Genomic DNA, 24,925 nt, shown 5'->3' on the forward strand with positions numbered 1-24,925 from the left:
AGAAACAAGGTTAATTCATAATAATCAGTATGTTGCACAACACAAAACAAGGTGTATCAATAATAATCATTCCATTCTACAACAAGAAACAAGGTGGATCCATAATAATAAGTTTGATATACAGCAAGCAAACAAGGTGTATCCATAATAATCAGTATGGTGTACAACAGAAAACAAGGTGGATGCATAATAATCATTCTGTTGTACAACAAGAAACAAGGTGAATCTATAATCATTCTGTTCTACAGCAAAAAACAAGGTTGATCCATATTAATTAGCATGATGTACAGCAACAAACAAGGAGGATCCATAATAATCAGTACAATGCACAACACAACAAAATGGATCCATAATAATCATTATGTTGCACAGCAAGCTACAAGTGGATCAATAATAACTAGTATGATGTGCAACAAGAAACAAGGTGTATCCATAATAATCAGTATGTTGCATAACATAAAACAAGGTTGATCCATTATAATCATTCTGTTATACAGCAAAAAACAAGGTGGATCCATAATAATTATTATGTTGTACAGCAAAAACAAGGTGGCTCTATAATAATTAGCATGATGTGCGGCAACAAACAAGGTGTATCCATAATAATCAGTACAATGCACAACACAAAAAATGGATCCATAATAATCAATATGATGTGCAGCAAATAACAAGGTGGATCCATAATAACCATTATCATGTGCAGCAAGAAACAAGGTAGATCTATAATAATCAGTATGATGCACAACATAAAACAAGGTGTATCCATAATAATCAGTATGTAGCACAACACAAAACAAAGTGTATCCATAATGATCATTCTTTTGAACAAGAAACATGGTGGATCTATAATAATCGTTCTGTTCTACAGCAACAAACAAGGTGGATCCATAATAATCAGTATGTTGCACAACAAGAAACAAGATGGATCCATATTAATCAGCATTTATCTCAGCAGGAAACAAGATGGATCCATAATGATCAGTATGTTGCACAGACAGAAACTAGGTGAATGAAAAAATAATCATAACAATCAGCATGTTGCTCAGTTATAGAAATCAGTGCATTATCCAGCAAGACCCAAGATGGCTCTATAATATCCAGAATGATGCACAAGAAGAACAAGAAAGATCAACAAATAATCAGAATGCTGCACAGCAAAAACAAGAAAGATCCACAAATAATCAGTATGCTGCACAGCAAAAACAAGAAAGATCCACAAATAATCAGAATGCTGCACAGCAAAAACAAGAAAGATCCACAAATAATCAGAATGCTGCACAGCAAAAACAAGAAAGATCCACAAATAATCAGAATGCTGCACAGCAACAAACAAGAAAGATCAACAAGTAATCAGAATGCTGCACAGCAACAAATAAGAAAGATCAACAAGTAATCAGAATGCTGCACAGCAAGAACAAGAAAGATCCACAAGTAATCAGAATGCTGCACAGCAAGAACAAGAAAGATCCACAAATAATCAGAATGCTGCAGAGCAAAAACAAGATCCACAAATAAGCTGCTGCACAGCAAGAACAAGAAAGATCCACAAATAAGCAGAATGCTGCACAGCAAGAACAAGATCCACAAGTAATCAGAATACTGCACAGCAAGAACAAGAAAGATCCACAAATAATCAGAATGCTGCACAGCAAGAACAAGAAAGATCCACAAATAATCAGAATGCTGCACAGCAAGAACAAGAAAGATCCACAAATAATCAGAATGCTGCACAGCAAGAATAAGAAAGATCCACAAGTAATCAGAATGCTGCACAGCACGAACAAGAAAGATCCACAAATAATCAGAATGCTGCACAGCAAAAACAAGAAAGATCCACAAATAATCAGAATGCTGCACAGCAAGAACAAGAAAGATCCACAAATAATCAGAATGCTGCACAGCAAAAACAAGAAAGATCCACAAATAATCAGAATGCTGCACAGCAACAAACAAGAAAGATCAACAAGTAATCAGAATGCTGCACAGCAACAAACAAGAAAGATCAACAAGTAATCAGAATGCTGCACAGCAAGAACAAGAAAGATCCACAAGTAATCAGAATGCTGCACAGCAAGAACAAGAAAGATCCACAAATAAGCAGTATGCTGCACAACAAGAACAAGATCCACAAGTAATCAGAATGCTGCACAGCAAGAACAAGAAAGATCCACATATAATCAGAATGCTGCACAGCAAGAACAAGAAAGATCCACATATAATCAGAATGCTGCACAGCAAGAACAAGAAAGATCCACAAATAATCAGAATGCTGCACAGCAACAAACAAGGTGGATTCATAATAATCATAATAATTGGCTTGTTGCACACAAAAAAGTAAAAATTTTTGGCAAATTTAATATTTTATGATAATCACAAGTATGATAATGGTCAAATTGATAAGCTCCTCTATTGATACAATTTTTTGTGGAATAAATTGTTATAAGGTTTGACCATCTATCTTTGATGCAACAGTGTGAATTAATGTCACAATAAAATAGTCAACATTTTAACTGTACCAAAAAATAAAATGAAAATATTTGGCAATGAAAGTAAATGAGAAAACACAATGTTAAAACATCAGTATCAATTCAGTTATTGTCCTGAATCAGCAGTGGTGAAAACAAGTTAACAATTCAAAACAAGAAGCTGTTCTTTGATTCATTATAATCATGTTTGGCATTTTGAGATGGCTTGTAGTTTAGAAGAAAAAGCAACATAGGTAAGAATGTTGTAAAAGGATGTAATTCTTATATCTTCTGCAACAAATTTGCAGTTAAACAATTTTTTGTTTTTTAAGTCCATCCTTCATCTGGGTCACTCAGCTTTGAACACTAGATTAAAAGTTTTGGAGAAAAAGCCAATAATGACAATTTTATCAGGAATATTGGAATGTTCATATGTGCAGCTAGTAATTGTTTTCATTTTATACATGTCCAACATTCAGCTGCTGTGTCACTTTATAATCAGCTAACAAACTGTCTTGACACCATCACAGGTGTTGGTTACTAATTTGTTTTCCATGTACGTGTTCTGGTGCTCTCCAGTCCATTTTTAAATGTATCTGTTATAGTGCTCTACAGTCCATTTTTAAATGTATGTGTTCTAGTGCTCTACAGTCAAATTTTCAACCAGAATACTAACACTATTTTTGAAAGCTGAACAGGTCTCTTGATTTTTTTCTCACCTGCAAGGACTTTTTCTGAATGTTTTTCAGTATAAAAATGTTACATGTTCTAGTGTTCTCTAAGTCATAGGTTCAGCGGATTTTTTATATGTCTCTAAGTCATAGGTTAAGTGGATTCGTTATATGTTCAGTTTGCCAGTTCTAGTGTTCTCTAAGTCATAGGTTCAGTGGATTCATTATATGTTCAGTTTGCCAGATTTAGCAGCCTCTAGGTTAATAGTGTTGGTGAACAGTGCTGTCTTCCCCACCTTCTGCCAGCGATTCTTCATCACCTTTTCCTTCTGTTTTCTGCGCTGTTCCTCTCGTGCCTTTCTCAGCTCCTCCTTCTCATTCTCCTGCAATCGATAGGACAGATATGTTGTTGTCCAATGAAGGCAATTGCAAGAAAAGTGTGATTAAGTAAATAACCCCACCAAAACCAAATATAACAGGTCTTATTTTAAACTGTGAATCTAGAACCATCAAATGAATTTAAAATCTATGTTAACTAATCCAATGCCATCATTCATCTGCAAAAATATAAATTTATAAGCTTTTTAAAACATGAACACAACAGACTAGTATAAAATCATCTATACAGTTTATTGGCAAAATGTATATGTGTGTGTTATTTGGATTTTTAATGTAGCTTTAACAATGTTTCAGTCATATTGCTACAGTGTCTGCCGTGTGGCAGTTTATAGTGATGTCTAGCACTGGGGCATCATGCCACAGATATGTAACATCATGTCCCACCCAGTCACATTATCCTGGCACCAGGTCGACCAGTCCTAGCACTAACCTCTTAACGTTGAGTGCCAAGTGAGGCAGCTGCTTGTACCATTTTTATAAGTCTTTGGTAAGACTCGGCTGGGGTTTGAACCAGCGACCTCTTGCATCCAAGCTGTATGCTTTTACCACTTAGGCCACCTGAGCAGTATATTGATAAAATAATTGGAAATGAATAGCTTGGATGTACAATACCATTCTCTGAAAGTCTATCAGAAAACTGATGATGTTAGATTAGTCAGTAAGTGAAAAGGTGTTTTGGTTGTAATATATATCCTATGACATATTCCTGGCACATACTTGGTGAATCCCTACTATTTCAAGTGATGAAATCCACTGAAAAATCTTCATACAAATGATGGATATTAGGACAGTACTTAAAATAGACATATATCTCAATAGTTTGATGGATATTAGGACTGTACTTTGGGATAGACATAAATCTGGACAGATCTGATCAGACTGATGGATATTAGGACTGTACTTTGGGACAGACATAAACCTGGACAGATCTGATCAGACTGATGGATATTAGGAGAGTAATTCAGGACAGAACATATGTCTCAAAAGTTTGATGGAAATTAGGACTGTACTTCAGGACAGACATATATCTGGAAAGATTTGATGGATATTAGGACCATATTTCAGGACAGACATATCTGGATAGTTTTCATGGATGTTAGGACTGGACTTCAGGACAGACATATCTGGATAGTTTTTATGGATATTAGAACTGTATTTCAGAAGAGACATATATCTGGACAGTTTTGATGGATATTAGGACTGTACTTCAGCACAGACAAATATCTGGACAGATTTGATAAATATTAGAACAGTACTTCAGGACAGACATATATCTGGACAGATTTGATGGATATTAAGACTACTTCAGGACAGACATTTATCTGGAAAGATTTGATGGATATTAGGACCATATTTCAGGAGAGACATATATCTGGACAGTTTTGATGGATATTAGAGCTGTAATTCAGGAAAGACATATATCTGGCCAGTTTTGATGGATATTAGGACTTTACTTCAGCAGAGACATATATCTGGATAGTTTTGATGGATATTAGAACTGTATTTCAGGAAAGACATATCTGGCCAGATTTGATGGATATTAGAACTGTAATTCAGGAAAGACATATATCTGGACAGTTTTGATGGATATTAGGATTGTACTTCAGGACAGACATATATCTGGACAGATTTGATGGAGATTAGGATTGTACTTCAGGACAGACATATATCTGGACAGATTTGATGGATATTAGGACCATATTTCAGGGGAGAGATATATCTGGACAGTTTTGATGGATATTAGAACTGCACTTCAGGAAAGACATATCTGGCCAGATTTGATGGATATTAGAACTGTAATTCAGGAAAGACATATATCTGGACAGTTTTGATGGATATTAGGATTGTACTTCAGGACAGACATATATCTGGACAGATTTGATGGATATTAGGATTGTACTTCAGGACAGACATATATCTGGACAGATTTGATGGATATTAGGACTCTACTTCAGGAGAGACATATATTTGGACAGTTTTGATGGACATTAGGACTGTACTTCAGGAGAGACATATATCTGGACAGATTTGATAGATATTAGAACTGTACTTCATGACAGAAATATCTGGACAGTTTTGATGGATGTTAGGACTGTACTTCAGGAAAGACATATATCTGGACAGATTTGATAGATATTAGAACTGTACTTCAGGACAGACATATCTGGACAGCTTTGATGGATGTTAGGACTGTACTTCAGGAAAGACATATATCTGGACAGATTTGATAGATATTAGAACTGTACTTCAGGAAAGACATATATCTGGACTGATTTTATAGATATTAGAACTGTACTAGGAAAGGCATATACCTGGATGGTTTTGATGGATATTAGAGCTGTACTTCAGGACCAACATATACCTAAACAGTTTAATGCTGAACTCGAACAAATATAACAATTGTAAGAAGCTTTATAACTCTTTCCAAAAATGCAAACTATTACAAAGTCAAAGAGATTTCTAAAGTGTGAACCAAATGTGACCAAATCCGGAACATGTTCCTAAAAAGAATGTAGAACATTCCTGTATGCTTGCTTAATCATATTGTTGACTTCATTGCTTTTTCATGAATTCAACATGCTCATAACAAAAATGTTTTTGTAATTCACTCATTAGGAATACTATTAAAAAGAATAAAATTTGTACAAAATAATAAGTATGTTCATTTTGATCTAATTCATTATCTCAACTAATCCTTTTAAAGAAAATGCTAAGATTACGTGAACCTGCCTAGCCATAAGTAAATGCACATATGAATGTTTAATGCTCCAGGACCTACATTTATAGTGTCATATTTTGAATAAATGTTCATGGATTTTGTTTCTATGTTGATACAACTCAATTCTGCTTTTCTGATTATGAGGGGCTGGATTATTGGGTCAGTTCAGTGAAATAAGGTGAATGGATTTCAGCTGTAAAGGTAGGCTACTCAAAATTCCAGCACTCCTTCTGTGTGTATCAGGTTTTGCAGGACATGCTGGTTGGATCTGAAGAACTAAGAAAGTTATGTGATGTGATTTTGATTTTTAATGTAGCTTTAACAATTTTGAAGTCATATTGCTGTGATGTCGGCAGTGAGTCAGATTATAGTGATGTCTAGCATTGGGGCATCATGCAGCAGACATGTAGCATCATGTCTCACCCAGTCACATTATCCTGACACCAGGCCGACCAGTTCTAACACTAACCTCTTAATGCTGAGCGCCAAACGAGGCAGCTGTTAGTACCATTGTTTTTATATAAGTCCTTGGTATGACTTGACTGGGGATCAAACCCACAACCTCCTGCATCTGAGGCGGATGCTCTAATCACAGGGCCATTGGAGCTATCAATTAAGAAAGTACAATTTGAGGAGATTCAAGATGCATAAATGTAAGCATATTTATTACCATTCTTATTACTGTCTAAATAAAACATGCTTATCTCCTGTCACTTGCATCTAGCTGTTGGAAGGACCCCAGGTGTGACCTATATCATACAGTGTCATCTATTTCTAGCCTAACATTGTATCAAAATAGTTACACTGGGAAAACTGAAAAGCAGCTGTTGTGTGACACTCCATTTACCCAGCAAAAACAAAATACTTTTTCGTTGCCTTGGATTATTGGCTCTGAGGCTCTTAGTTTCCTACCAAAACCTTCAGCTGCATTTGTTTCTCAAATCAATTATTTTGATAGACTTGTAAAATGGTACGTTTCTGATAGATATGCGATAACTCTTGGCCTCAATATGCTTTTCTATGCTATATTTTTTTAGACAGCACTCATCACGCTCTTAACCATTCTATTTGTGAAAAATACTTTTTTCCCCTGGTTTATAGATGAATATCAAATTCAATGCACTGCGTGTGTGCGTGGATGGGATATAATGTTGCATTTATGTATAAAATTAAAGTGGAAGGGAATAACACAATAGCATAGGGATGCTGCCTATTTGTTGCTGACTTTTGGTTATGAAATAGAGAACTTACAGACTGATGCCATCGGATGACAAAAGCACGCCGTTTATCATTTGTTGGCTGGGAGTAAGCTATCTGGTACTTCTGTCGTTCCAAGGTTGTCACACTCTGTTCAACAACAAGAACGATCTTGGCCCACTAGAAAGAAAATAACTATTACTCACTAGCTGAAAAGCAATTAAATAATTTTACACAGAAATATCTAATAGTTTTTATATCATCATTGCAATGATGTTACAATATTCAATTATTACTAAAACATTTCAAGGTAATAATTTTGGCTATCTCACCCTATTTTAATCTTATTTTTGTGTTCATCGGATGTGCTCATTTTAAAGATAGAACCATTTTTACTGGATAGTGTGTACTTCTTGATTCACAGCACCAACAGACAACCATTGTTTTTATAATCAAAACATTCTTTTTATCTGGAAAACTATTCAATTATGTGAGTAGATTAGGGATAGGAATAATAATTTCTGAGAAAGGAAAATAGGCTACAGTTTGAATTGCTTACAGCCATATATGAAGATGCCATTGCTTAAAATAAAAGAGCAAACATATTGGCCCAACAGTCACTCAGTCAAATTTAAACAATCAAAGGAAAACCATTAACTTGTTATTGAGCAGAAATAAAATGTGTGAAGTACAGGATGGATAGATGGACAGATTACAATATCTGTAAAAATATATGCTCGCTTCACAGACTACAAGAGGCATATAACAATGAGAAAATAGGGTTGGGAGAATGCTAACACAGTGCCATTTTATAAAACCAACCTATGGTGATGAAAGTAGAAAATTGACAAATCATCACAATCAGACATAGCCATACCTTCTAATTAGCAAAATGTTGTTTATTTAAAATCATATTCTGAAAATATAGTCATATTTTGGGTTATCATGACAATGCTACAAAAACTGGAGCAGCAGTTAACTTGGCATTATGACAAGACTGGTTTACCATCCCAGATGTTCTTATGCAGTACAGTAATATGGATAATGCAGCAGACCAACAATGGTCTAAGGTTGACATTGCCCAGGGTGGGAGTGGGAGACAAGCGCCCCAATCCTCCAAAATGCCCCATACGGCCTGCGTCTCTTACTGCCTCTGTCAACTAAAATCCAGCTCCTGGCCTTCGCGAGTGGCTTAGATTTGAAGCCCGGCAGACCATGTTTTCTACTAACAGGTGAAGGGGTGAAGGCGGCCCACTGGCGCCTTAAAACCAGTTGCTTCGGGTAGATGGGACTCGTAAACCTTGGATGGTAGCTCATCTAGGAGAAGGAAAACTCCGATTCCAAACCTCTGCTGCCTTGTGGCTATACCCACTCATGGGAAAGGCTAAGGGAGTAAACCCCGACAGAAAATCCGGAGATGGAGTCCCTAAGGCGGTATGACATTGACTTCAACGTCATTCCGGCAACTCCTGCGACACCGTTGGTGCCAAGCTGTATCGGCATTCGTCGTTCCCTTGGGCACACCAGCTGCATGGAGAGGGGGGATCTGCTGCATGGGCAACAGCTGATTCTCCATACCACCCTGCCCAGGCTTCATAGCTCCACTGGAGAGGACACTCCAGCATCGTCGTACGGCGTCGGCACAACACGAGAAGTAGCAGTTTACCGGTTCTAAGTCAAAGCTCGATTGGCGTAGAGCTTGGCGCCAGGGGTTACTTCTGACGGTGGGAGAGATCATCAGGTCTCACTGGACAGCTACCTCCCGCCTCAAGCTGGGCAGCCCCCAGTCAGTAAGGTGCTGCCTGCCATGGCCTGCCTGCTTCACTGGGTGCGTGGAGCTTAGAGAACCATCTCGACAAGTGGGCCACAAAACACTGCACCAGGAAAGACTAAAAGAAGAAATAAAAAGACTCCAACTCTTCGTTTTGCAACCTGGAACATCAGGACCATGTGTCCTGGATTGACCACTGACCTACAGCAGATCGACGATGCACGGAAGACTGCCGTCATTGACAGAGAACTCTCCCGACTGAACATCGACATTGCCTGCCTCCAGGAGACCCGACTGGCTGACAGCGGCACCATCAGGGAAGCCAATTACACATTCTTTTGGCAGGGGAAGCCCTTGGATGAACCTAGGCAGCATGGTGTAGGCTTTGCCGTCAAGAACACGCTAATCGCCTTCATTGAACCTCCATCATCAGGTACTGAGAGAATCCTTGCCCTCTGGCTGTCAACATCCTTAAGCCCGGTCAACATCTTCAGTGTGTACGCTCCAACCCTCTACTCCACCTATGAGGAGAAAGACAAGTTTTATGAGGCTCTGGATCAGGCAATATCCAGTATCCCCAACAATGAAAGCCTTTACTTACTAGGAGACTTCAATGCTAGAGTGGGAGCTGACCATGAGGCCTGGTCCACCTGTCTCGGCTTTTACGGAAGGGGCAAGATCAACGAGAATGGTCAGCGACTGCTGGAGATGTGCTGCTCCCACAGCCTATGTGTGACAAACACTTTCTTCAAATGCAAGGAGATCCACCAGGTGTCGTGGAGACACCCACGTTCACACCACTGGCACCAGCTAGACCTCGTCATCACCAGGCGTGCAGAACTGGCTAGTGTCCTCCTTACCCGCAGCTACCACAGTGCCGATTGAGACACGGACCATTCCCTCGTGGCCAGCAAGGTGCGAATATTACCCAAGAAGCTGCACCATGCCAAGAAGAAGGGTCACCCACGTATCAACACCTGCTGTGCAAGCAACCCTGAGAAAACACAGCAGTTCATCAGCAAACTGAAGGAAGCCCTCACCGAAGTGACACCTGATGACACCATTGATTCCAAGTGGTCCCATATCCGTGACTCTGTGTACAATTCAGCCATCACAGCTTACGGGAAGAGGGAGCGAAAGAATGTCGACTGGTATGAGGCAAACTGGGAGGAGATGGAGCCCGTGACTGAGGCAAAGAGGAAAGCCCTCCTGGCATACAAGGCTGCACCTAGCCCCAGAACACTACAAGCCCTCAGGATTGCAAGGAATAACGCCCAGAAGACCGCCCGCTGCTGTGCCAACACCTACTGGCTGAACCTTTGCAACAGTATACAGACAGCTGCTGACACCGGGGATACAAGAGAAATGTATGAGGGTATCAAACAAGCGACAGGCCCCCCCAGCTACAAGACTGCCCCCCTCAAGTCCAAGACGGGCGAAGTCATCACAGACCAGGGGAAACAACTGCAGCGATGGTTTGAGCACTATCTCGAGCTATATGCAACCCAAAACAATGTCACTGGAACTGCCCTGGACGCCATTCCAGACCTGCCTGTCATGGAGGAGCTAGACACACAGCCCACCCTGGAAGAGCTCGGAAAAGCCATTGATTGCCTTGCCTGTGGGAAGGCTCCTGGAAGCGACGGCATTCCGCCTGAAGTCCTCAAGAGCGGAAAACCAGCACTGCTCCAGCCCCTACACACACTCCTCTGCCTTTGCTGGGAACAGGGATACATCCCACAGGACATGCGTGATGCCAACATCGTCACTTTGTACAAAAACAAAGGAGACCGTAGCGACTGCAACAACTATATGGGGCATCTCCCTCCTCAGCATCGTCGGAAAGGCCTTCGCCCGTGTTGCCTTGGCACGCTTGCAGATCCTAGCCTCCCGCGTCTACCCAGAAGCCCAGTGTGGATTTCGAGCCGGCAGGTCAACTGTAGACATGATCTTCTCACTACGTCAGCTGCAGGAGAAGTGTCGCGAGCAGCGGATGCCCCTCTACGTTGCCTTCATAGACCTGACGAAGGCATTTGACATGGTTAGTCAGAGTGGACTCTTCAGACTTCTGCAGAAGATCGGCTGCCCCCCACGTCTGCTTGCTGTCATTATGTCGTTCCATGAGAACATGCACAGCACAGTGTGCTTCAATGGCGCAACATCTGAAGCATTCCCAGTCATTAGCGGAGTCAAATAAGGCTGTGTCCTTGCACCAACGCTCTTTGCCATCTTCTTCTCCATGCTTCTCCAGTACGCATTCAAGGACTGCAGCGAGGGAGTGTACATTCATACCAGGGCTGACGGCAAGCTGTTCAACATCGCCCGTCTCCGTGCTAAGACTAAAGTCACAGAGGTACTCATCCGTGAATTGCTCTTTGCCGACGATGCAGCCTTGACATCACACACGGAAGATGGACTTCAGCAGCTGGTATGCTGCCTCACCCATGCATGTAAGGAATTTGGACTGACCATCAGTTTGAAGAAAACAAATGTCATGGCACAGGACACAGACTCCCCTCCCTCTGTCTCCATTGATGGGTACAATTTGGAAGTTGTCGAGAACTTCACATACCTTGGGTCTAACATCTCCAGCTCACTCTCCATTGATTCTGAGGTGGGCGGCAGGATTGCCAAGGCAGCAGCAGTGATGGCCAGACTTAACCAGAGGGTCTGGAACAACCCCAACCTCACAGAGAAGACCAAACTGCGTGTCTACCAAGCATGCGTGCTCAGCTCACTTCTCTACAGCAGCGAAACATGGACCACCTATGCAAGACACGAGAGGAAACTCAACAGCTTCCACCTGAGATGTCTGCGGCGCATTCTGCACATCCAGTGGCAGGACAAAGTACCCAACACAGAGGTTCTAGAACGCGCCAACATGAACAGCATGTTCTCCATACTCAGCGAGAGGCGCCTTCACTGGCTCGGCCATGTCAAGAGAATGGACCCAGGTCGCATTCCTAAGGACCTGTTATATGGGGAGTTAGCAGAAGGTGCACGACCAACTGGACGACCACATCTGCGCTACAAAGATGTTTGCAAGAAGGATATGAAGACAGCAAACATCAATGTCAACGACTGGGAGAGCTGTGCAAACAACCGTTCCAGCTGGCGTCTAGCTGTCAGGCAGGGAGTTCAAAACGCAGAGGAAAAGAGAAGAATAAAGCAGGCTGAAAAGAGAGCTAAAAAGAAGGATAAGCAAAAGCGTACTTTGGAGCTATGCCATCGTCTCTCGTAGACGGACGGATGCCAAGAGCAGACCAACAGTTAACCAGGCCATAATGGCAAGACTGGTTTACCATCCCAGATGTTCTTATGTAATACAGTAATACTGGATAATGTGGCAGACCATCAGTTAGCCAGGATGCATTTTAACCATATATGTCATTTTGTACATGGTACATCTAAAAACTGGCCAAGGAGCCAAAATGAAATTTAATGAGACCAATTTAATGTCAGGCAACCTTACCATCCCAGATATTCTTATGTAATTTAAACATCATAAACAGTAACACATGCCAAAATGACAAATCATCAGTTAACCAGGTCACATTATTGTCAAACAAGTTTTAAGTTACTGCTCCCAATGTTCTTAAGCAATTAGTACATGTTATACAGTAAAACTGACTATGGTGACAAATCAACAATTAATTATTATGAAGTCACTTTGCTGTCAGAGTAGCTTACCACCCTAGATGTTATATAATTTGTACATATTTAATTTGTAGAAAATATACAGTAAACTGGCAAAGGTGAAATCAGTTAGCCAGATCAATTTGCAGTCAGACAGGCTTTATAGACCTGATATTTCTTCATGAATCAAACAAAGCCAAGTTAAGAGCATGCTGTGGTCCACTGTAATGTTGAATAAAGAATGTCTGACTGACAGCAAGTGGTAGGCAAGTGTAGTTTGGGCAATGGTCTCTTTTAGTTTTCCTTTTCTCCAGGGAAACATCTTGATTCTCAATAGCTCTGTAAAAAGAGGTTGATGGATCACAATTTATCCAAATTTGTTTACAATCCCATTAAGATTTACTTGTATTCTACATAAAGAATTTTCTACATCCCTTAGATTTAGCCCATGTTATTTTTTTTGATGACCCTGTTACAACTTTTAGAAAGTCACCATTTTAAGAAATTTTTCTGCTCTGTATGGAGATTCTATTAGCCAACAGCTTCTAGCCAAGGGCAAGTTTTATAGAAATGATTATGAGTTAATTGTATGTATACTTGCAAGCTTACCTGTCGGAACCATTCCTTTTGTGTTTCATTAACAAGCTGATAGGTGTTGCCCATCATGGCAATCAACATGTTGACCAGCAATAGCGTCACCATAATCATATACACCACAAACACAATCTAAAATCAATAACAGAAACATATTACCCAATTAATACATTCTGAATGACAGTAGCTTATTAATTTAGAAACATAGTATATACAATACCAACACTTTAAACTTTACAATTAAATATACTGTTATTTTACTGTATTTATAATTTAGAACATTTTTCATATTTTATTTTCATGTATTATTTCCCTCCCTATAACATTAAGTTAAGTAATTCTTGCATTAATAAAAACAAGTTGAAATCTGAGCTGAAATGTAAATAAATCTGTAGGTGTAAAAATATAAATAATGCAATATGTCATACCATATTTTCTAAGTACAGGTAAAGACTCTGAAAACAAAATATTATCTATCTGACAACACAGTAATTCTCCGTTATTGTTATATGTTTTACCTTCACTTGAACAGTGTTATAGCTAGACATTCACTCAAACAGTGTTACAGCTAGACATTCACCTGAACAGTGTTATAGCTAGACATTTACTTGAACAGTGTTATGGCTAGACATTCACTTGAACAGTGTTATAGCTAGACATTCACCTGAACAGTGTTATAGCTAGACATTCACCTGAACAGTGTTACAGCTAGACATTCACCTGAACAGTGCTATAGCTAGACATTCACCTGGTCAGTGCTATAGCTAGATATTCACCTGGTCAGTGCTATAGCTAGATATTCACCTGGACAGTGTTATAGCTAGACATTCACCTGGTCAGTGCTATAGCTAGATATTCACCTGGTCAGTGCTATAGCTAGATATTCACCTGGACAGTGTTATAGCTAGACATTCAGCTGGACAGTGTTATAGCTAGACATTCACCTGGACAGTGTTATAGTTAGACCTTCACCTGAACAGTGTTATACTAGACATTCACCTGAGCAGTGTTATAGCTAGACATTCACCTGGACAGTGTTACAGTTAGACCTTCACCTGAACAGTGTTATAGCTAGACAGTCATCTGAACAGTGCTATAGCTAGACATTCACCTGGACAGTGCTATAGCTAGACATTCACCTGAACAGTGCTATAGCTAGATATTCACCTGGACAGTGTTATAGCTAGACATTCAGCTGGACAGTGTTATAGCTAGACATTCACCTGGACAGTGTTATAGTTAGACCTTCACCTGAACAGTGTTATAGCTAGACATTCACCTGAGCAGTGTTATAGCTAGACATTCACCTGGACAGTGTTACAGTTAGACCTTCACCTGAACAGTGTTATAGCTAGACATTCATCTGAGCAGTGTTATAGCTAGACATTCACCTGGACAGTGCTATAGCTAGATATTCACCTGGACAGTGTTATAGCTAGACATTCAGCTGGACAGTGTTACAGCTAGACATTCACCTGAACAGTGCTATAGTAGACATTCACCTGGACAGTGCTATAGCTAGATATTCACCTGGACAGTGTTATAGCTAGACATTCAGCTGGACAGTGTTATAGCTAGACATTCACCTGGACAGTGTTATAGTTAGACCTTCACCTGAACAGTGTTATAGCTAGACATTCACCTGAGCAGTATTATAGCTAGACATTCACCTGGACAGTGTTACAGTTAGACCTTCACCTGAACAGTGTTATAGCTAGACATTCATCTGAGCAGTGTTATAGCTAGACATTCACCTGGACAGTGCTATAGCTAGACATTCATCTGAGCAGTGTTATAGCTAGACATTCACCTGAACAGTGTTATAGCTAGACATTCACCTGGACAGTGTTATAGTTAGACCTTCACCTGAACAGTGTTATAGCTAGACATTCACCTGATCAGTGTTATAGCTAGACATTCACCTGAACAGTGTTATAGTTAGACATTCACCCGAACAGTGTTATAGCTAGACATTCACCTGATCAGTGTTACAGCTAGACATTCACCTGAACAGTGTTATAGTTAGACATTCACCTGATCAGTGTTATAGCTAGACATTCACCTGAACGGTGTTATAGTTAGACCTTCACCTAAACAGTGTTATAGCTAGACATTCATCTGAACAGTGTTATAGCTAGACATTCACCTGAACAGTGTTATAGCTAGACAATCACCTGAGCAGGACAAATATTAATTTAATGTTTTTTAATTTAATGTTTTAAAAAGGCAAATTGAATTTCTGTATTGTCATTCATATTCATTATTTCCGAATTGATATAAACTTCAGCATGTAATAAGGTCATCAGTTCATTAAGTCTTGTGTCAGTTTCCAGACAATCAAGGCTATATAGTCTCAATTATTAGACCAAAAATTATGAAGGAAGTATTACCACTAAAATTTTGCAAAATAAGTCTATGACATCACAAATGCAAATACATATTTCTGTTATAGTCATATTTTACTTGTACACATTCAGGGGAATAGAATATTATGTTCCAGAGATTGAATCTTAATAAATTGGGCTTCTAATTCTTAATAATTTTAAAATAAAAGCACTGAAAACAAGCACTTGTTCCCTTGACTGGGAAAAAGAATATTGTATTCCAAACATAAAATAACATGCCAAATTAAAATTATTAACTTTCAATTTAAACAGTCTTAAAAGTAAAATCAAGAGGAGAATTGTGCTATTTTGTGGAAAACAAACACATGTCCAATTAGGAGCATGTTCAGTTCAGGCATACATTCAAAGGTCTTTTCACAGGACTGAAGAAATAAAAGAAACCATTGGAACAATGAAAGGTCTTTGCACTTATTTACCTGTACCTATTACCATCATTACCAGATCACTACAAATAAATTTTCAATAAGAACATAAAGTGTATATTCAGTACTGACCATGTATTAGTATACTGTGATGGGAGATTTGGCACTGATGCTGGTGATGAAAATGTTCTCTGGCCTTGATAGGTAACAGTCAGTACTGTATACACTTAATGATAAGCTAATGGGGCCCACTGTGTATGGTTTCTGAAAAATGTTACAGAGGCTTCTGGGCTGTACCAAATTTGTGCTGAATAAAACAGTGCCCAGGATGAGCATCACCTTTATCATCCCACATGAGGAAAATCTACTTCTAACTTTGTGAAATGGTGCCCCAATACCCTGCTTTGCACCCCAGGCAGTCACTTGTATCACCCGCCCCATACAATAGCCCAGGTGTGCTTGCCATTGGCAGAAATGTGTACAAATTTGGCAAATGGTTAGCAAAGTTTAAGGATGGGTAAATCATCATGCTCAGGCATATCATGGAAAATCTAAAGTAATTTCTCATCTGAATCAAGTATCTCCTCATTAGACTAATTATTTGTTCCTTTTTATCTTTTCACTTCTCTATGGCTAATTGAAATCAGAAACTGTTCATACTAAGGCACATATGATTTCTTGGACATTTTAAAAGAGAAAACTTCAAACACCATGGGTAATAGTTTCACTAACTGAACTTAATAATTAATATTGTCTTTGTATTTAACTATACTTTAAAGTTTTTATTTTACTTTCATGCAAATATTTAAAACTTACTTTAATCAGTTCAGGATATCGTGAGGAACCAAAAGTGGCATATATATCTTCAAACTGCCCCACCGACATAGCAAAGACACCAAGTATTCCCTCTGCACCATTCGTAAAGACACACTGACCATGTTCACAGGTGCAATCAATAAAGGCAATATAAAATGCTGGAAAGGACAGAATCTTGTGCAAGGAAGACAACAACTGCATGAACAAGGAAAGCTAAAATCATAATTAACTTAGAAATATTTACAATCACAATAAAGCCAAAACAAAATGTAAAATGAATGAAGAAATGGGATGCATTATACACTGAAAATAATCTGTGAATAATGAACTAGTAGTAAACATAAAGCAGGATTAAAATTAATGACAATATTTTTCACTCAATATTCTGTTTTAAATATTTAGTCATTATGGTTTAGTTTATCTACAAAAGCAATTAAACATGGCATATTGATAAATGATTTTAAAAAATATACATCAAAATGAGACTTTCAAATGTTTTATTTTGTGTCCCCATGTAAATAGGATTACAATCCCTTACATGAAGTTAACCATATTAACTTATCTGAGTTAACCATATTAACTTATCTGAGTTAACCATATTAATTTATCTGAGTTAACCATATTAACATATCAAAGTTAACCATATTAACTTATCTGCATTACCCATATTAACTTATCCAAGTTAACCATATTAACTTATCTGAGTTAACCATATTAACTTATCTGCATTAACCATATTAACTTATCTGAGTTAACCATATTAACGTATCCAAGGTAACCATATTAGTATATCTGCATTACCCATATTAACTTATCTGAGTTAACCATATTAACTTATCCTAGTTAACCATATTAATGTATCCAAGGTAACCATATTAGCATATCTGCATTACCCATATTAACTTATCTGAGTTAACTATATTAACGTATCCAAGTTAACCATATTAACTTATCCTAGTTAACCATATTAACTTATCTGAGCTAACCATATTAACTTATCTGCATTACCCATATTAACTTATCTCAGTAAAGCAACCATACTCCTAGCAACATGATTAAGTTAATATACATAAGAAGATGCCCATGACAAGCCCTTTTTAATACAGGTTATACATACATAGAACAAGCATGTTAGGGTAAATCCTGGCTATATTAACGACAAATCTGGATTGGAAGCAAGAGTTAGTTACCTCCAAATATCTTCAACAAATTCAGTTTAAGTTTAAACTTTTTATTAAATACCGAGAAAGAAAACTCATAATTAAATGCATGCTACAAACAATGAAACATTCTGGATTTCCATAATTCCTGCAATATCATGCTCAAAATTCAAAGAGAAAATGAGACTAATAAACAGTTGTGCTTAAAATTGCTGATTCAATGCAACTATACAGGATATGGACACAAGGTTATTTTTTTGTACCAGCTACATGAAATATTAAAATTAAATGAGGTTCTCATTCAGTTTGCATCAACCGTAGACTGGTTAACACTTCTGCAGTAATTTAAAGTAATTTAGTAATTAATCAGTTATAAATAAATGACAAAATCTATAGTAAAATATACCATTTTAGATGCTTCCCATTGTAGCTAATGCTAAAATTATTAGCTAAGACCCACTTTTAGCCTGGTTTTATAATTCATAACAGTTTATGGATAAAAATAGATAATCAAACATTAACACTGTTATGGGACATAATAAAGAATGATCACTTTTAGATGTCAAAGTATTTAACAATTTTAACAATTTATATTTTATATACCAAAGGATATAACAAATATAAAACTACTATGCAAAACATATAGTTTTCTTGTGCTGTATTTATTTCCAATGATCATTACATAGAAATGTAAGAGAAACAGTACCCTGTCCCAAATTAATTCAAGAAAAAAAGTACCTTGTCCCAAATTATTTGTCAAGAAAAAAAGTACCCTGTCACTAATTAATTCTCAAATATGCAAAGGTTGAAGATCAAAGACACTTCTTAGGAAATGTATGAAGAAAAGAATCTGAGTCAGTAATTTGTTTGCATTACAGTTATTTAGATCATGAGTTTGCTGCAACAAGATGCCTGTGCAGTTGATTTACAACAAATGTAAATTGCTAATTATAATCAAAGGTCTTCTATACTATTCATTGATGTATTTTTTGCATGATTGTAACCGTGATTAATAATGTTAAATATGAGCAAACTGGTTTCATTTCATAAAATATAGAGGGTGTGAATACATCCTTTGACACGCAGACTGTACTAGAGTTAGAAGCACTACAATAAAGCTTGACAAACCATACTCCTTCAAGAAGTCAAATAATAGTTAATTATCCCCTATTTTTATATTAGTAACTATGTATCCCAAAGACCGATTATCAGAGAATAAAACACATCAATTTATTTATTCAAAATGGCTTTCAACTGCAAATATCAAAAATATAACAATTAAAAGGAAAAAATAAATAAAAAAATATTGGCTTTCAAAGCGAAACTTTTAGGAAGGTGCAAATAAAGAAATAAGAGAATTACACAAGCAAAGTTGCCAAATATTGTGTATATCAATGCATCTATTTAACAACATCAGGCAAGTAAATACGTGAAAGTTCCACAGATGTTAAACATATATCCATAACATGTAAAATATATGTGAAGCATATGTAATTCATATAATTATGAAAATCATAATATAGATGTGACCTTACATAGTATGAATTCACTATTTTCCATGGGTTACCAATTTTCATGGATTTTGTGACTGCTACAAACCATTAAACTAAAGTCTCAATGAACAGTGAATACATCCCTACCCTGCTACAAAATATAAAATTTCTATGAACAGTGAATACATCCCTACCCTGCTACAGAATATAAAATTTCTATGAACAGTGAATACATCCCTACCCTGCTCAATAAACAGTGAATACATTCCTGCCATGCTCAATCAAGAGTGAATACATCCCTACCATGCTCAATGACCAGTAAATACATCCCTACAATTCTCAATGACCAGTGAATATATCCCTACCTTTCTCAATGACCAGTGAATACATCCCTACCTTTCTCAATGACCAGTGAATACATCCCTACCTTTCTCAATGACTAGTGAATACATCCCTACCTTTCTCAATGACCTGTGAATACATCCCTACCTTTCTCAATGACCAGTGAATACATCCATACCTTTCTCAATGACCAGTGAATACATCCATACCTTTCTCGATGACCAGTGAATACATCCATACCTTTCTCAATGACCAGTGAATACATCCATACCTTTCTCAATGACCAGTGAAAACATCCATACCTTTCTCAATGACCAGTGAATACATCCATACCTTTTCTCAATGACCAGTGAATACATCCCTACCCTTTACCAGGATTTAAGTTCTGACAAAAATCTAATTTTGCCCAAAACCATGAAAACTGGCACCACCAAAAATAAATTTATTTTAAGAATGTGAAAATGTTTACTTTTAACATAAAAATATGTTTCAATGTATACACTTTCTCATTTAATCATTTAAACCAACAGCTGTGCAACTGAATGACATGTCTACTCCTATACCACAACAACCCACCTCAATTTGTCAAGCCCATGAAATGGCATCCATTATTTTTTCACTTATCTGACTTGTCCCTCTATTGCACAATCCAGTACATAGCACAATGCCACTCTATGGACTATGACATTATAGAACAATGCCACTCTATGGACCATGACATTATAGCACAATGCCACTCTATGGATCATGACATTATAGCACAATGCCACTCTATGGACCATGACATTATAGCACAATGCCACTCTATGGACCATGACATTATAGCACAATGCCACTCTATGGACCATGACATTATAGCACAATGCCACTCTATGGACCATGACATTATAGCACAATGCCACTCTATGGACCATGACATTCATCATAATGTGGGGTTTCACTATAAATCTAAATGTACAAACCATATACATGTTATATATTTGGCAACTTTACCTAAAACACAAGTTCATACAAGTCTAGATGATGAATGAAATTATAAATTAGTGCATTAACTAAAACTCAAACTGCAAGTGGAAAAGTATACAGAAACATAAGGTAGACTGGGTCGATAGTGATGTCATCCATATTACAGTATCCAGACTATCTATCTCTGTGCTATAGTTCTCTGCTCAGGCCCCCCCATACCATTATAATGATATCCTTGTCAAGGGACAAATTTTGGTGTTATGATAAGGCTATATTTAATCTGATTTCTCATACATTTATCTTGTTTCTCAGACAAAATAATTTATATTAAAAAAAACAATAAGGGAACTTTTTAAATGCTCAACTATCTATTTGCAAAAACATGAACTGTTCAAGTTTGGTTTGCTGATTAATTTTGTTCATGACTTTTGGCGATTATTTTCTTAAATGACATTCTGGAGTCTGTTGCTAGTTTGACATCAAGGAGTGTGTTAAAGAAATGGAAACACAACACATGGCCTACTTTTGCCAGAACTGGATGTTTTGTTTCGTCAAAACTATCGTAAAAATCACCAAACTGCCCCAGCGACATCATAAACATGCCCATAATGGCTTCTGCAGGGTGACCGAAGATGCTGCCATCAATTCCCAAAAATATAATGTACATGGCTGAAATAGGAAGGAAATTTTAAGCTGCTACAGGAAGGAAATGTTCTCATTATTTGCTCTGTGACATGGGTGGTGGGAATCATGTATATGTCCAGCACTGTGCCCAATCCCAAGATTTCCAAAATTAATACATTAAAAGGAAATAAAATATCTCGCCATAAACACATTTTTCTCGTAAAATATCTTTATCTATTTCAATAATACTTGCACAATACATTAGAAGCACTACCACTACCTCACACATCCAGCTCTCACAGCTAAAAATATGTTTGCTACAGGAGGGAAATGTCTGACTGCATATGGTGGCACTCTACAGTTTCGTATTTTGCATAGGGTTAGGATTTTAAAGAAAAAGAATTTCCCCAGCTTTCCTCATTGGTTACACTGGCTATTTAAAAAAGACCTTGTATATCTTAGGTATAATGCAAAGAACCTTTAATTCCCTTTATTTTGGTGTGTGATTGATGGGTGTACTATGGGTTATAGAGTATACAGCTTGGCCTTACTTCAAATGTGCACCTTTCAAAAAAGTGCTAGCTCTACTTGGTCATTTTCACATCCTGAACTTCAGAGGTAAATTGTGTAAAAAAGAGCCGATAACTTTTTTCACATTTTATATATTTGGTAATTCATTCATTGCACTTTCAGAAACTGATCTTGTCTAGTCTGGTAATAGCTGCTATGTATAGTGTACTTTAGACTAATTCAGGCTGATTTTTTAACACAAGGGAGCAGTCATTTTAGTTAGCAGTGTGCTTAAATCATGTAAAATTTCCAAAAGTACAATATCCAAACAAATATCATCCACATTACATTACTGTAGCATATAGGTATGCCAACATTCTCTCCATTGTGCATGTTTTAAATGCGAACTACTTCACCTTACATACGTCACTCTCTCTAAAGTACATATTAATTGGTGAGCGCCCCTATGTGAGAGCCAGACAGAGTGATCTTCCCTTGACACAGGGACTGGCACCATTGACATCCCTCAGATACTACTGGAGCAGAATGCATGCTTTCCAAAAGCAGGATGTAACAGCAGGGAGGCTTGGAGGGTGAATCCATATTACGAAGAAACGTTATCTTAGAAAAACTGGTTTCTTCTTCAAATGCATAACCCAATCGTATCTTAGGAGAATAGGTAAGAGGTGGATGGAGTTACATCCCTTTAGCCTGAAGAGATCATCTCCAGTCCCTTAAGACTGAGAACATAGCCAAGACTCTGCATGCAGAGAAGTCATTTGGAAAAGGTAAATTTTTCCATCCTGCAAATCCAGTGGAGGTTGCCATGCCACATCCTTAAGAAGCTGCCAAATGATCTGGAAAGGTAACTAGGTCTGACCAGGTAGAACTTAATCTTCAGTGAATAAAAATTGAGAAAGTTGAATCTGACTTCCAAGCTTGTATAATGTCAGCTAGGGACTAGTTTCTTTTCAGGTACCTCTTCAGAAATCTCAGTGGGTCCTGAACATGACCTTGAGCTGAGGGATCCAGGCTAGAAAGAGGTTTCACCATAAAAGACTAACTGCACAAGAATGGCAGCTTGTTCTTGGCAATGATGTCTTTTTTGCTCATTCTAACTGTTGTAGCTACATGTAATATGATCATGAAGCTGGTCTCATAACCAATGAAACTCTCAAGACTGGTTCTGCCTTATTCAGCCAGATTACTGCTCATTATGGACTCCACTATGGGCACAGTACCCATGCATCTAGGAAAGTGAAATCAAAATTTGACACAACCGAAAGGTCTCTACCTTGTCCTATATCCTTCTTCCATATGTCAGAGATAGTGGAATAGCAACCTTTTATCATGACTGCAGCTAACTGTTTCGTATCAAAGTGCCAAAATAGGAAATAAAATTATTTCAGGTATTGATGCATTAAATGGAGAAATACCCTTTGTCAGTTAATCCACTGACTCTTCATGTAGTTAGGTGGCATTTCCTCTGACTTTTGAACCTGAGGCTAAACATAGATGTTACTTTAAGTTCAAAGATGGGACACACTGTTGGCTGGCAAAACAACATCAATGGTTAAGAAGATTACATAAGTAAATGCCAGGTATTACACTGTACAATATATATCAAAGTAAATTAACATTGTTAAATGAAACAAGAAAGAATGAAAATACATACCAAGCATCACATATCCAATAAACTAATTAAAAATAAATATGCCAATTAGTAAACAGTATTAATTGCCTTAAGAGTCAGACACAAGGAACAAAGATGGGATATAATGGGGCTTTATAGAAGAGGTGGATTAATCAAGGTACAAGTATAGCAATTAAAGAACTTATGATTACAGATGTGAACTGTTTTTAAGACAGGCTTTCTGTACTGATACTCCAATATCACTACTCAAATGGATCTAGCTAATTATTTAGGAAAAGATGTCCTCTCAAAGAGCTTCTGACGAGAAAATTAAAACAGTATGAATTGCAAATATTGCATTCCAATTTAACCATGAATAAAAATATTAATCAATAAAGAAATATATACTAGATCAACCGTTGTCAAAAACTGAACATTTTCCAAAACTCTGAAGATGGTTTGCAAGGTCACACAGCAGGAGTAAGTGTCCTACTCACCACAATCCGAAGTACTAACAGCTGTATATAACAGAATTTGGTGCCAATTCCTATATCAAGGGAGTTCACTCTGACTGCCACATAAGTGGCCAGACAGCATTTACCACCCATCTTTAAAATTTAAGCTGCAAGGGCTGGAATTTCGAGGTGTAGTAGTACTCAGGTAATGTATGTGGAGCATGTCATTATTATATATACAGTACTTTAATCTAGCACAACCTGAACATTAAGGTGGTCTTCTTGTATGGCTCCGAAGAAATGGTGAAAAAGTATGCACATTGTTTCCTTACCATCAACTTTACTCTGATAAATCAGCCCCCAAACCTGTACAGATATGCTGGGTGAACTGGAGATCTGATCTCACCTATTCAAAAATGCCCAGCAATTATTGCAGACAGATCACCCCACAACACTTGAGTGCACATATCAATTGTTTTTGGGTTTTTTGACACTCTGTAGAACACAGTTCTGGATTAAATATGATGTTTGCAACTTATAGAACAATATTACTGTACCTGCTGTTGCCATTTTGATATACTGATCTACATCAGAGCATATTCAAATGTCCTGTCATCATCATGGAAGCAATTAGATGCAACTTCAAACATTCAAAATCACTGTGATGGTCATGTGAATCAAGCACCTGCGGATTTGTCATGTGACTG

General features: G+C 37.7%; 1 protein-coding gene across 1 annotated transcript in view; it reads right to left on the reverse strand.

Moving 5' to 3' along the window:
- Positions 1 to 1,605: 1,605 nt before the first annotated feature.
- Positions 1,606 to 24,925, reverse strand: part of LOC149777820 (transient receptor potential cation channel subfamily V member 5-like) — a 99,609-nt gene continuing 76,289 nt past the window's right edge. The window contains exons 14-17 of the mRNA XM_089938265.1: positions 17,036 to 17,193; positions 13,468 to 13,584; positions 7,506 to 7,631; positions 1,606 to 3,519 (exon numbers count right to left, since the gene is read on the reverse strand). Coding sequence (XP_089794391.1) covers positions 3,361 to 3,519; positions 7,506 to 7,631; positions 13,468 to 13,584; positions 17,036 to 17,193 — 560 coding nt within the window. The 3' untranslated portion in view covers positions 1,606 to 3,360. The remainder of the gene's footprint in view (positions 3,520 to 7,505; positions 7,632 to 13,467; positions 13,585 to 17,035; positions 17,194 to 24,925) is intronic.

The sequence above is a fragment of the Sinohyriopsis cumingii genome, chromosome 17, assembly GCF_028554795.1.
Source record: "Sinohyriopsis cumingii isolate HCF-2022 chromosome 17, ASM2855479v2, whole genome shotgun sequence".
NCBI lineage: Eukaryota > Metazoa > Mollusca > Bivalvia > Unionida > Unionidae > Sinohyriopsis > Sinohyriopsis cumingii.